The sequence below is a fragment of the Lutra lutra genome, chromosome 14 (genome assembly GCF_902655055.1).
Source record: "Lutra lutra chromosome 14, mLutLut1.2, whole genome shotgun sequence".
NCBI classification, from domain to species: domain Eukaryota; kingdom Metazoa; phylum Chordata; class Mammalia; order Carnivora; family Mustelidae; genus Lutra; species Lutra lutra.
Window position 1 is genome coordinate 71,604,967 of NC_062291.1, and position 14,558 is coordinate 71,619,524.

General features: G+C 47.4%; 1 protein-coding gene across 45 annotated transcripts in view; it reads left to right on the forward strand.

The window, feature by feature from the left end:
- Positions 1 to 5,817: 5,817 nt before the first annotated feature.
- The window catches only part of TCF7L2 (transcription factor 7 like 2), a 200,738-nt gene continuing 191,997 nt past the window's right edge, over positions 5,818 to 14,558 (forward strand). For 9 of the 45 annotated variants that reach the window (XM_047701517.1, XM_047701516.1, XM_047701520.1 and 6 more), the window contains exons 1-3: positions 5,823 to 6,545; positions 6,813 to 6,879; positions 7,092 to 7,216. In XM_047701517.1, the coding sequence (XP_047557473.1) occupies positions 6,357 to 6,545; positions 6,813 to 6,879; positions 7,092 to 7,216 (381 nt within the window). In that variant the 5' untranslated portion in view covers positions 5,823 to 6,356. Of the gene's footprint in view, positions 6,546 to 6,812; positions 6,880 to 7,091; positions 7,217 to 14,558 lie in introns of all 45 variants that reach the window. The other 36 variants (XM_047701512.1, XM_047701507.1, XM_047701505.1 and 33 more) reach the window with 7 other exon arrangements.

Consider the following 14,558-nt stretch of genomic DNA (forward strand, 5'->3'; position numbering starts at 1 on the left):
GATCTCTGTTGGTTCTCCCCTGCCCAGGACTTGGGTTGCTCCAGGAGCAGAGTCCATGGCTGGGTAGAAGCAAGAATTGTTTATGCCTGTGCTGTGCACAGACGTGGAGAACCTGGACCATCGCTAGAAAGCGTGGGAAAATCGGGGTCTGGGTACACAAGCACATAGAGAAAGACCACATTTCTAAGCCAGGGTTTGCTAGGAGGGGCACCTGTGCTTCTTAGGGAGTTTTGAGGTCATTATAACCTCTCACTCTCAGCATCTTGGAACCTTTAAGAAATAATGATTAATGCCTTCCCTCCTGCTCTAGGTATTTACAGTGTGCCCTCGGGCTACCTAGAGAGGAGTTTGCTCCGGATGACAGTCAGCCGGAAGCCCTGCTCTTGCTGAACCCTGTGCTGCAGGCTGTTGTCTACACTGCAGTCCGAACCCGCTCTGGACCCGGAACTCATCATTTATCCTTCTTCCTTTTCCCTGTTCAGATGAAAGTTTCATTAGGAAACGGAAGCCATGAATATCACTGGAATTTAAAGAAACAACTGGGATTTTTGCGAGGGGGGAACAAAGGGGAGCTGACTTCAGTCTGGTCCTGAGTGGTCTTTCCTCAAGGACAGACGAGGGCTCAAAGCTGCTGTGGATTCCTGGAGGGACCAAGCCTCTAATATTCACACTCCGGACCTAGAAGTCTCCTTGGATCCCTCACCTCCTCTATCCCATGATGCTTTTGGCCAGAAGCAGGTGCGTCAGCCCACACTTAGATAAGTTACATGGGGAACAATGTTGTTGTCCTTTCCTGAAATTTCACCTGCTCTGTCCCTTGATGTAAACACCTTGTGAGACCGCTCCATGCTGGTTGACATTGTCTTTGCCTCAGTGTAAAGTGCCCATGTTTTTCTGGAAGGCTCTTGGATATGCATGATATTTCTGAACAAAACAGTGGGCTTGGGCCAGCGAGGAGGTTTTGTAAGAAAGGATGGGGCCACTGAAGCTATTTAAAAAAAAGAGAGAGAAAGACAAGAAAACCTCAGGCATTCTAATATGTTAAATACAGACCCAATTATTAATTCTAAAGACTTGTACAAACCAACCTCGTTGAAACTTTTTTCACCTTTTTCTGCCTTTTCCCCCCTTCTCAGAAACATTTAGACCTACCCTATGGCAATGACTATCGGGAAGTCTCTATCCTGTATATCAGGTAGCACAAATAATTCAGCATAAAGCAGTCCAGTTCCTGTAGCCTGGCATTAGGATAAGTATATCTTAAGAAAGTTCTTATGCAGACTTGGCTTCAGGCAATAAAACGTCATAGACGTATAACTGTAGCAAGCGAAATTTCTAGGGAGCAAATTAGGCTGAAAACATCTTCTAGAGATGGCTAGAAAGGAATCGTACACCACCCCAAAATAAGGCAAGTTATGCAGTAAATGTTTCATTTATTGGCCTTCTTCCATTACTATTAGGGTTAAAAGACATATTGTCAATAAGAAAGGTATATTTATGGAGGACTGATGTCTTTTGGAAGGCGGCTCCTGTCACAGACGCCTGTGCGGTAGTGATCCGCTTATGAAGGCAGGTGATGAAACGCTGTACAAATGCATACATCTCCCCATTAACCCTTGGATCATCAGGCATTATTGTCACTTTATTACCCAGACCTGTCATTAGCTGAAGCAAGGTGATCAAGCCAGGCACTTCAGAAAAATGCCAGAACAGAACAGTGCTCCTCAGGGTTTCAAGAAGTGGGGATGTGCCTTTCCATGTCCCTTGACAGAATCATTGAGGAAAAATAAAAGGATGCCTGTGAAGTGGGCCTTTTTTGCCTACCCCTTCCTCCTGCTAAAGCTGAAAACTCTCAGAGGTGTCCAATTTTTAGTGTTCCTATGTTGGCTCAGGGAGTAGCTTTCCTCAAGGTCCAAATAAGGAACCATCACCCACGCAGAACAAAAAGCAAACAGAAAATCTCACAGTGGAAGCAGGACTTCGGCTTCAAAACATTTCCCCATTTTATAGCTTCCTTATGTTTTCAGATTCTTTTTTTGGCTTCCCTCAGTCAGCACAGTCCCTGCATAGATAAGTCCAACACAGTGGGTACCGATCATCCATCTCGGAACCCAGGTCTTAAAGGAAACATCACACGGAATACATAACACACACATGCATACGTGTACACGTCACTGTCGAGTGTCATTGAGTGGAATCTGGCTGAGCGGTTGGGGGAGCTGAGTGTGGCAGTCAACATGTATTCTCCACTTCCAGTGAGTTTTTCCTAAATTCCAAAGCCAAACTTCCAACATGCTTTGTCCTCTTTGCTGGTGTGCTGGTGAACTTCTTAGCATAACCAGGGTGTGGGCTTAAACTATGGAATCATGAGCCCCCTGAGTGTTAAAGAAGGACCCGGGGAAATACCCAGTCCAACCGCCTCATCTGTGAGGTGAGACAGTTCTCAGAGGACAAAGGTAACAGTTGGCTTATTTCCGCCATCCCCGTCAAGCACATTCCCATTGGTTGGAGGGCACCTACCACTCCACCATGGCTCCCCCATAGGGAACCAATGCCTGAAGAATGATTTATATCCACTGAAACCTCCTTGCCCACTCCCCAATAGGGATGAAAAGGAAGTATTCCTGGGAAAGGTGACCTGTTCACTTAATTTTCAAGGGAAAATGCAGATGACTCATATCAACACATGTCCACAGGGATTGAACGGAGGGACAGCTGACAGGGAGGAGAAAACAGGAGTAAAGAAAGCAAAAGGGCAGTGGATGAGGAGGAGAAGCAGGAAGGAAGAGAGGCTGAGGCACAGTCTCCTTAGAGTTTGGGACCTCGGCTGGCCCCAGGAATGGGCACCAAAGAAAGAGGTCATAGCTTCTCCACCACCCTGCTCCCCTCCCAATCTGCAAAACCCCTTGGCTCAGGCCAAAGTCAGAACTGGTCTGGTTTCCTCCCTGTGTTCTTCGAACCCCCTACTACTGGGGCAGAACTCATGGTCTTGTAAACCAGGAGTCATCTAGAGAGAGAAGTTGCCTCCACACCTGGACACAAGCCAACTGTTGTTTAAAATTCCACACCGAATTTATAAAGTACATGTCCACACTGTGAGCCAACCCGACTTTTTAAGAAATGTATTATATTCCCCTGCTTTTTGCCATGTGCAATTCCACACCCTCTTCCTCCCCCACCTCCCACCCAGGCATCGCCTGAAGCCCTTCCGGATACTTGGGGGTTACTGACCCTCTGAGATCGTGCGGGTCTCCCCAAGCCTAACGCACGAAGCAATGAAATTAAATGTGGCACATGTGCTATCATGGAATAACTTTTAATTGCTTAATTAAATCAGAGATTTAAAGGAGGAAAGATTCAAGAGTTTCCTTTGAATGAGAAATATGAGGGTATGCCAAAGTGGATAAGGTTACTAATCATTGGAAGAAAGCCGTTAGTATTTACATATGCTAAAAATGCAGGCCAGGACGTTAAAAACAATAAGTACATGCTTTAAAATTTCCATTCAGTGTATTTATGAGCTTTTCTTATCCAGGTAGTCCTATAGAGGACATAGAAGACCTCACTATCCAACTTAATTCAGATCAGGGTTAGATTAAAAAAATAAAACTGCACAGGACAAAGAAATTGCCATAAAATTGAGTTACTATGAATGTGTTCCAGTTTAAGTAAATAAGCCCTTAAAACAGGCTTTAGGAAAGTCTATGCTGTACACAGACGGACTCGGGCACACTAGGTATGCAGGTGACAATTAGCAAGTGTGAAAAGCTATGGTCATTCGCTAAATGTGTAAATCTAAAGGCAACCAAGTGAAAAGACCTACGAAAAGGAAACTGTTAAATCCATTTGTACATGGATTTAACAGTGAAGCATTTCATTCTTCATGTTTTTACTTGGTGTCTTAAAATAATCCCCTTTCTGTCTCCACTCTCCCTCTTAGAAACTGTGCCCGCCTTATTTATTTATGAAGTCTGAAGGTTAGTCCTACCTGCTGAGACTAATTAGCCCTGTGCTTTGTATCCTATGCAATCCTGTCTGATTAAATGTACACATTTGTTTTACTTCTTTTCTGGCTCCTTCTCACTCTACTTCTGATTTTCTGATTAATATTAAAGTTGGGAGTTACAGTGATTCTCCTCCATAGGCCCCCCCACCCCCATTTTATTTTGCCTGCATCTTTACTCTTTAGTGTGCTAATGTGGTTGTGAATTTTTCCCAGTGCAGGGGAATTCACTGGCCTTGTCAATCTTGGTATCATTATTTTTAGTAGACTTCTTTCTGAGACCTTAGCCTATAAAACAGTTTTGCTGAAACCCAAACTCTCTAAATATTACATGGCAAATTTGCTTTCTTTTAGAAACCTTAGGTGCTGATGGGCCAGTTGGAACGGATGTGAGTTTTTTTAGGAATTGGTGGGATAATTTAGTATATCATGGACTGCAGACCAACACTGTTCCTAACAGATAATTTGCTAATTCCTATTGATTTCTTTTTTTTTTTGGTCCCCCCCCTTTCATGTTACAGTTTCCGGTAACTTCTCATCGGATATTTGCAAGAAAATGAGTGCTTCCTGCATCCAGGAAGACTATGTTTTGGGAGAGTCAGACCTTTTCCTCTTTAACATAATTCTGTTCCCCATTTTGTAGCAAATCTGCTCCCCAGGCGAGTGCCTAAAAACAACAATACCTGCCTCAAACCCCAGGTTTTCCACCTCCTCCCAGAGCTCTTTCAGCATCAGCAGTGGTTAGCAATTTCCTGCCAGAGCCATCTACATCTTGATTATTTGGCCGGTCTTTTGGGGATTTCATTTCACACCCCCTTGGAGAAAGACTCCAGCACCACTGATCCCAGGGGTTGGTGAACTTTCAGTTTTATTTTCCCTGGCGGTGTTAACGCCCAAACTTTTCACCTCCAAAGGCAGAAAGGACTTTGAATCCCAGCTCATTTCTTACCACCTCCAACGTCAGTTACCAAAGGAGGGGGGGGGGGGGGGAATGAACACTTTACATTGAAAAGAACCACGTATTTTTCCTTAAGGATATTTTTAATGCCCCTGGCTAACACTACAGTATTTGATTGTTTTTTGGACAAAAAGTCATCTTGGTATATTTATTCTAGTGAGACTTAAGATTTAATGAAATGACTCACTATTAATAAACAAAAAGGGGAGGGAAGACCTCGTGGGCTAATAGTTTCTTTCACTGCAGATGACCAGGAACTTTGCCCAGCTCCCCACTTCCCCAAGCTCTCTGAAAGTGGAGGGTTGATCTTTCTTTTTGACCACTTCTGTTAGATCCCCGCCCAAGGGTGGCTGATTTCCCTGCTGGATTAGCCACTAAGCGACACCCCACCCCCCCAACCCCTTCCCCACAGTACTCTCCTCCTTTTCCCCTTCCTTAAGACTGATTTCTAATATTTCCAAAGTACACTTTTTCTGGGCCTCTCCCCATCCCCGCCCCCCAAGTGGGCTTTCCTTCCGCCTTCCTCGGCTCGGATTCCTGACTCGGTCGCCACCCCCTTCCCCTCCTCTCCCACTCCGCATTGTCCTTCCGAAGCCGCCCCCCTCCCGGAGCGAGTCCTGTACCCTCGCCCAGACTCGCGGGCTCGCACCCACTCAGCGCAGGCCTTTCCCCCTGCACACTCCTCCCTCCGACTCTCTCCCCCCTCCTCCCCCGCCCCTCTCCTCCTCCTCCTCCTCTCTCTCCTCCCTCTCCCAGCGCCCGAAAGGATCATTGTTAGCCGCCCCCGCCCCGCCCACCCCGGCTGTTTATTTATGCACACGTCACCGGGCCTGCCCCGCCCCCCGGCATCTCATTAAGCGAGTGTGTTCCTCTCGCCCTGTCAATAATCTCCGCTCCCAGACTACTCCGTTCCTCCGGATTTCGATCCCCCTTTTTCTATCTGTCAATCAGCGCCGCCTTTGAACTGAAAAGCTCTCAGTCTAACTTCAACTCACTCAAATCCGAGCGGCACGAGCTCCTCCTGTATCTTCGGCTTCCCCCCCCTTTGCTCTTTATATCTGACTTCTTGTTGTTGTTGGTGTTTTTTTTTTTTACCCCCCTTTTTATTTATTATTTTTTTTGCACATTGATCGGATCCTTGGGAACGAGAGAAAAAAGAAACCCAAACTCACGCGTGCAGAAGATCTCCCCCCCTTTCCCCTCCCCTTCTCCCTCTTTCCCCTCCCCAGGAGAAAAAGACCCCAAAGCAGAAAAAAAAGTTCACCTTGGACTCGTCTTTTTCTTGTAACATTTTTTTTTGGGGGGGCAAAACTTTTTGGGGTTTTTTTTTTTTTTTTTTTTGCTTTTCTTCCTCCTTCATTTTTCTTCCAAAATTGCTGCTGGTGGGTGAAAAAAATGCCGCAGCTGAACGGCGGTGGAGGAGATGACCTAGGCGCCAACGACGAACTGATTTCCTTCAAAGACGAGGGCGAGCAGGAGGAGAAGAGCTCCGAAAACTCCTCGGCAGAGAGGGATTTAGCTGATGTCAAATCGTCTCTAGTCAATGAATCAGAAACAAATCAAAACAGCTCCTCCGATTCCGAGGTAGGAAAAGCCCCTCGGGCTGGTGGGGTCTTGAGTCTATTTCCTGGGCTTGGCAAACGGTGCCGAGAAGGGAGGAATCGGGGCCGGGGGCGCCGCGGGGCCGGGCGGACGGCGTGTGCGCGCGGTGCCACCATTGCAGAAACTTGTAACCCTGTTTTCTCTCCCCCCCCCAAAACCCCTCCACCCCGCTGATCCTTTTTCTCCCCCTTCTGCCCCCTCTGCGTGGCGTTTGCCCCTCGCCCTCCCCACCTCCACCCCTCCGGGAAGGCGGAAAGACGGCCTCCGCCTCGCTCCGAAAGTTTCCGAGATAAATCCCGGGAAAGTTTGGAAGAAGGTGAGTACGCCCCGCGCGCCCCGCAACCGCCCGGAGCCGCCCCCCCCCGGGCCCGCCGCCCCGCGCGCCCCGGCCCCGCGCCCCGCTCGGCCCGGCCGCGCGCCGGCCCTGCCGGGGCGCCCGGCTACTTGGGGCACTTTCTAAAAAGTTTCTCTTCGCTCTCTCCCGCTCGGCGCGGCCGCCGCCGTCCCCTCGCCGCCCCGCCATGTTAGCGGCCAAGAGGCAAGATGGAGGGCTCTTTAAGGGGCCACCGTATCCCGGCTACCCCTTCATCATGATCCCCGACCTGACGAGCCCCTACCTCCCCAACGGATCGCTCTCGCCCACCGCCCGAACCGTAAGTGCCTCCTCGCCCGGCCCCCGCCCGCTGCCCGCCCGCCCGGCCCCGCATGCGGCCCCTGCCCTGCCCCCTCCCTCCCCTCCTCTCCCCTCCCCTCCCCTCCCTCGTTCCCTCCCTCCCCGCCTCCCCCTCCCCGCCTCCTCCCCTCCCCGCCTCCCCTCCCCCGCTCGCGGCCCAGGCAGCCCGAAACTCTCCAAACTTTTCTGCCTTTTGTGGACTGGATTTGTTTGCACTTCGCCATGTTCTTGCTTTCAGTTTGCTGCCTCGTGATGTTGGGGAGACCTTTCTTTCCAAGCAGGGCTTTGTTGGGTTGGGGGTAAAGAGAAGAACTTTTTTTTTTTTTTTTTTTTTTTTTTTGCGCTCTGATTCCCCCCTCCCCCTGTGGTGGTGTTGTTTGTTTCACCCTGGGAAGACGACTGTGTGGCTCTTTCTTTTCGCTCGCTCTCTCTCCCTCTCTCTTCCTTCCCTCTTCTGTGGCGTCTTGGGTTTTCCCCGGTTAACCCCTTGGCTGCCGCTGCCGGGGCCCGAGTGACTGTGCTGCGTCCGACGCGCGGGGTAGAGAGTGGATTTTCCTGCAGGCGTTGGACTGGAGAAGTAGCGAGCACGCGGAGCCCGGGGCCCTGGAGAAGCGTCTCGGCTTTCTCTTTCGGCTGGTTATTTATTTAGCTTTCTAGTGGCGATCGCTGGCTCTCAGTCCCCCTCCCCCTTTCCTCTGGAAGGTCACGCTTCCCAGACTGGTCCCACTGCAAACTTGGGGGCTCTGGGCTGGCTTTTCTTCAGCAACCCCGCAGGGCCGCGAGCGCCCTGGGCGCGGAGGCTGGCTCGGCTGCGGGGCGCGCTGGCTGCGGGCTCTCCCGGGCCGCGCGGAGTCGGGAGGCCCCTGTGACGGGGTTCTTGGTTTGTGTACAGCCGGGATGGCCTCTTCTGAGCGGATTCGATGTATTTCTAGGGAATTTTGGTGTCTTGGGGCTCATAGCCCGGTCTGCGTTCGCCAGCTTCCGAGAAGGCCCTCAGTGGGCCCTCGGTGGGGGGATCAGAGACCAGGGTTTGCCGGCCCAAGGGTATGTAGAAGGTGAGGGAGGCCAAGGGCGCCTCTCCTTCAAGGGAGTGGGCTGCTTCTCGCCGGTCACCCAACTTTGGGGGCCCCAGGGTGCCGGGTGCCGGCTTCGTGGGTGCTTCCCGCAGCGTGCGTTCCGCGCCCGCCCCTGACATTTGTATTAATAAGACTCATCCCCTTCTCCTGCCGGCCTCTGCCCCCTGCCCTCGCCCTGAACCCCTCCCTTCACCCCCCTCCCCCAATCCCACCTTCTTGTAAAAAGCCTGGATCGCCAATCTGTAGAGACAGCCTTTGGACGTTTGTGCCGGGTTTTCCGGGATTGTCATTTTGCACCTTTTCTGGTTTGGTCCCCTTACTCCTTATTTACACACACTACTTTTGTTTTCTCTTTTTCGGTAACTCGAGATAGCAATTTGAAATAATGTACCCAGTGTTCAGCAGCCGTGGATTCGGTTCTAATGGCCGAGGGCTGGCCGGTCGGGAGGCGATCCGATCTACAAGTGTTTCTAAGCATTAAAATATTAACTATCAGGTTTTACTTGTTTTTTGGGCCCTGGCAAAAAGGGCAAGGGCATGCCAGACCGGTCACTTTTTATGGCTAGGAAAGAGAAATAATTATCCCCCCTCCCTCGCTCCCTGTACCCAGGCTTCTGCACGCTTGGGGAGCTGGTAGAGCGTTTCAGCCCGACCTCCTCCTGCGGGGCCAGCTCCGCCAGGCTGCGGGGGCCGGGCTGTGGGGTTGCAGCTGTAGGGGAAGCACAGACCGGTTACGTTGTATTTTTCTTGGGAGCTCGTGGGCATCTTAAACCGGGAGCATTCGGCTCAGAATCAGAGAGGGTTTGTGTAGTGACCAACCCGACCAAGCCACATTCCAAAGTAACCCTGAGAATTTCTTACTCTCCTCCCCTCCCCCTTTGATGGATTCCTCTCCGGTATTATTTAAAAATCCACTTAGCCATCCGAAAGGCCATCTGAATATTGAGCTTTGATGGCGGGCTTCTTGGCCTTCTTGACTCTTTTCAAACTCCCAGCCTGACCGCTGGCGATCTTGCCCCACGGCCGCCTAACAACTTGAACAGTTGTGTTGTGCTGTAATTAGGAAACAGGGAAATGGTTAAAGGCAAGTAAATGATTTCCCGGTGCGAAAAGGAAGGCTCCCAACCCTTCGGTCCCCTTTGTGGGCATTATAGGAATAGACCGCTCCAGCTATTTTAATTGTGGACGTAGCGGGTGGCCTTGTGCTCTGACATCAGATGGAGTATGAGAGGACATTTCTGAACTCAGTAGGCAGTTTTGAGATTTGCATGTCAAATACCAACAGACATCTTTGTGTGTGCTGCTGCCCCTTCCTCCTTCCCCTCGGTTACCTGGGTGAGAGCCTGTGCTCCAAAATTAAAGTTATTTATTTAGGCCAGTAAGCAGAGCAGTAGAAATGGGGGCGAGAGGCTGTTGCGTGTCACTTCTGACATCTTCGATCAGAGGGCCAGCTTGCAATTTCAGATTTGATAACCGCTACGGAGGGCATCTGTAGGCAAGATGGGGTCTTTTCATGCTCCCCTGAAATTCTTAGTGCTTCATAGAGTGGGTTTTCGAGGGCAAGGTGTAAAGACCAGCTAGCTGGATGCTTCCTTTTCCCGACCCTCCTTGGTGGTGGTGTTTTTGCTGCGGTTTCTGTTCCTTGTTAGTGTACCTGTAAGCAGCTGCGTCCTTTAAAAAAGCAAACTCTTTGGATCCCTGATTCCTGCTTTTCTGTTTAAGAATGTAAAGATTTAAGGAGTATCGTTAAATCAGCTATGATGAATAAAACATTATCTCAAGAATAATGCTTTAATTGCGGAAGACGCCATAAAGCTCGATAGTAATAATTTTATTTTAAAACGACAAAGCCTTCTGCGTAACATTAATTTAGTCTTTGATACAGTAATAGGAAGGGCTTTTAAAAAGAGATTCGAATACAAAACTGCATTAAGGAGAGAGGTCTGGTTAAGTAGATGGTAAGTGATAGAAGAGCAAATATTAGAACTGTGGTAACATTTGTATATTAAAGATAAGAGTGTTGTTACCATATTGAAGGTGATAGGAAAAAGTAAGTTTCACGTTTCTTTTCCCCCTTGCCAAACGAGGAGTAGGAACAGGGTGGTCGGGATTCTAGTTAGGTCTGAGATTTCTTTTTAAGACTTGATTATCAGAGCTCTCGCATCATCTTATAGCCCAAAGTTAGTTGGTTTTTTTTAACTGAGCTGTTGGCTACTAGGTTGAACAAATAAATAAGCAGCATCTTGAATTCCTTTTTGAACTTGGAATCCAGCATTTAAAAGAAACCAAGAGGGGCCTATTCATTGGGGTTTTATTAAGCGGGGCAAACATCTTCTCTTTCTGGCTTGTGAAAAATGGATGTTTTTTCCTCTCACTCAAACAACATAATCCTTTCTAATACAAAAGATTTAGACCTCGAGAGTGTGAAGGGTTAATGGTGGTCCTTCCCTGGTTGTCCTCTCACCCCCCACCTTCACCCCTGATTGTTTTGACAACACTTTTCAAAGTGTGACATTCCAAGCCCCTACATAACAATGTAATATTACTGTAATTACACAGGTCATTACATTTTAAATAGAGAACAATAAAATGCTTATCGCCCTGAAAAAGAACAGGTGTTCTTCCCCTTCTTTGGTATTTATGCTAATTGTTTTTCATCTCCTTCAGAAATATTTATGGCGAACATGTTTAGATTCCAATCTCAACGCAACAGCATTAATTCTGTGCTAATCTTTATAGGTTGGGGTTTAATGTCTGCAGTATGGATTATGGGCTCAACATGCACCCAATAAGTCATATTTTAATGATTATAAATTTAATACGCCAGCGCTTTGCAGTTTGTTGAAATTAAAGCTTTCTGAACCCCCCCAAACAAGCTATTAGGCAGCTGGGGGCCCGAAGTGCTTATTTGGAAGCAGTGTTTTCGGAAACTTTGGACTGCTTAAGGGAAGTAGCTTTTACTGATGCCCCCTATCTGATTGAGAAAAGATTTGGAGGCAAACAATCCCGGTTCTGGCTAGGAGTTTTCCACCTTGATTTTAATTTTACTGATACGGATTTCATTTAGAGTCACTGCTGGAAGCTAGTCAGCTTTCTGTTTCTTAGCAAGCTGTGAAAAAGTTACAGGAAGGTTTCCCGGGGCTGGCAGATCCAGAATGCTTTTCTGTTAGCAGCCCAGGATAACTGCAGTTCTGCGCGCCACTAAAAAAATATTTGCTTTAGAAAACTAGCATTTTAATAGTTGCACCAGAGGCTGTGCTTTCAAAGATTACAGTAGAAGCCTTTGCAGGTTTTGAATGCCTCCTCACATCCCACGAGGTGCCTATGTGCCTGCAGAAAGCGCCCAGATTTTCCTTGGTTGAGAAGCCTGGGTGCAACTTCTCTTACACACGCACAGTGGGTAAACGAGAAGGTATCTAAGAGGATTTTACATTTTGTCAGATGTTTCCCAACAGGGGCCCCCAAATCACATTAAAAATTCACTGTAGAGAAAGGACAGCTGCAAATTTTTGTGTGGACGCGTGTTTCTGGACCATGACTAAAACTCCGAGGACCTTTTCCCCAGCTGTCTGGAAGTTATGTGGAAGTTGGTTTATTGGCAGTTAAGTATGAGACAACCTGGATTTAGCAGAGGCTCTCTCCTGCACAGGAAGTAGATGACATTATACTGGGGGAAGGGAAGAGGCTGCAGGCAAGGAGAGATTTACTCCTTTTTTGTTTTGTTTTTTGTTTTTTTTTAAACCATGGCATTGCCAAATAAATAAGCACTTTCCAAGGAAGTAGGTATAAGCTTTTTAGTCTTGGTATGTGGAATTAGATAGCATCTTTAACCACATTTATAATTGTTCTAAGGTGACACATTTCAGAAGTTTTGAAGGGAGGGGTGAATCAGATTCTTGGATTCTTTTTGAAGGGGTGTGGAGCGTGGGCATCTGAGTTTCTTCTGGAGTGAATATTGGCAACTGTGTAAGTAAATCTTCAACTCTGACTTATAATTGAGCACATTTGTGAAGGAAATGGTTAATTTTACAACCAAAGGCAAACTTGCACCTCGACAGGTCTGCTGAAAGAAATGTGCCCTAGTCCTTTGCTGGCAAGCGCCACCGGGTCATAAATCCACAGGCTTTATTTACCGCCCATAACACTTATGAATGTTAAGATATTTGACGCCACGTTGGCCTTATAATATTCAAGGTCCGCAGACATTGGCAGTAGCTCAAATTTCTCTCACTAATTATAAGCAATGAGATGGGGGTTGAAGTGTTGGGGGGGAGCCCATCTCAAAAGCCGCCCTCCCCCCTTCCGTGACCCCCACCTCTACAATCTGAGCTTACTGAGACAGACACCCTCTCCTTTGGCAGCTGACTTGTACTTTTCCTCTAGGCTATTGTTATACACATTTATAAAGAGCACTTTCAGGGATGGAAATTCAGTGGGGGCTTTGCACAAATGCCTTTTTCAAAAGCAAAGTTGCTCTAGCTGTTTGCATCTTTCTTGTCTTCTGGCTTCTCCTTTTTTTTTTTTTTTTTCCTTTCCTTTTCTTTCTTTCCCTTTCTTTCTTTCTTCTTCTTCTTTTTTTCTTTTTGGACCGTGTTGCCTATATTGTGCATATTTCCCAGAATACCTAAAGAAACCCGATACGAGAACCTTCTCTTTAATTTATATGATGTTCCACTGAGCTGGAAGGACAGAAACACATATTGCATAGTGCAGTAGTTTAAAAAAAAACAAGTAGTTAAAAAGAAAAAGTTAGGTGGGTGAGGAGAGTTGATTAAAGGAATTTAACGGATGAGGAAAAAAAAAAAAAACTTCCAGAATTCATTGGGGATGGCAAGGCCACTCATTTGGGAAAAGTACACTGTTATTTTGGTGGTGGTGGTGGGGCACAGAAAAGTAGCCAGGGAGGCAGCATAAATGCTTGATTAGGAAAGATTGGGAAAAATAGAAGAAGATGGGACAGACATTTGGGCTTTGGGGAATGGCTTGATTGAAATTGGGGACTGGAAGTTTCTTATGAGAGGTAGGAGTACCATGGTGGTGGGAGCGGGGGCTGCTGTTAAAAAACGATTGCTTTGCTCCACTCCTCACCTAAAGTGCTCTATCCAGCAACAGATATGTTTCCTGTCAGTTATTTGTGTGAGGGCCCAGGGCTGGGGCGTCTGTGGTGGAGACCCCGGAGAGAGAGAGAGAGAAGGCCAATCATCCTGCCGATTTTAATTTATTTTTTAAAAAGTGGGCTGTTCCAGTGTGTGTGTTACAAAGGGACCACATGGAAAAGGGGGAGTGGGATGGCGAGGTGCGTGGCTAAGTGTTGAGGGGGCGCTGAAGGCTCTGTCATTTCTGGACGGATCCTTTCCTCCATCCAACCCAAACTTAAAGACTGAGGCTGAAAGGTTTTATTTTCTAATCAATGGAATGCAGAAACTTACTAGCCCTCAGGGACAGCTATGAATCCCTTAACAGCTCATTACAAAGATGGGGCAGTGGGATCCATGAACGGGTTATCAGCCGTAGTGTTCTTCAGTTTTCCCAGGATAGGTTTTTCTTCCTTAGGCACATCTGATTTCGGGCTGGTCATTCAGCCTGTTATGTTTTATCTTTTTTGTTGTTGTTGGGAAGTAGCCCCAAACAGTTCTGTTTATAGGGGTGGGCAGGGCTAAGGGCTATTATTAGTGGGGATCAGCTCTGAAGGAGTTAAAATTGCTTGCTAAAGTTTGGCATCATGAAAATAAATTTGAGGCCTGGTAGGCATTAGCAGGGCACAGCACATTTACAGAGCTTAATTAGTACGAACTGTAATTGTTCATGGTCTGCCAGAAGAAGTAATGTTCAGGAAAAGTGGAGTCCCTTCTCTTGCAGCCTTCAGTTTGAAACCGATAAATCACTTGCATATTTGTGTAGTGATTCAAATGGAGCTAGGACCTCTCCCATCCCAACATGTGGTAAATTGTAAAGTCAATGAATTGCAGATGTAGGCTACGGTGAGATTCTCCCAGAAAATGCAGAATGAATGGGAAAGAATGATGCTATAAATATTTACTGAGAAGATAACTAGGGCCCTGCGTGCTGGGCCAATTATAATGTACTAAATATATTAGCAAAATGCTTAAAAAATTGGGGAGGATTTGTGTGGGTCTTCGGGTAGGTTGGTTTGTTTTGGAAAGTGAAATAAAAGGCGTGATGTTACTGTCTTGTCAGTTTTATTAAGCCCGAGTCACAATGGCAAACCCAGGGAAGGACACATGA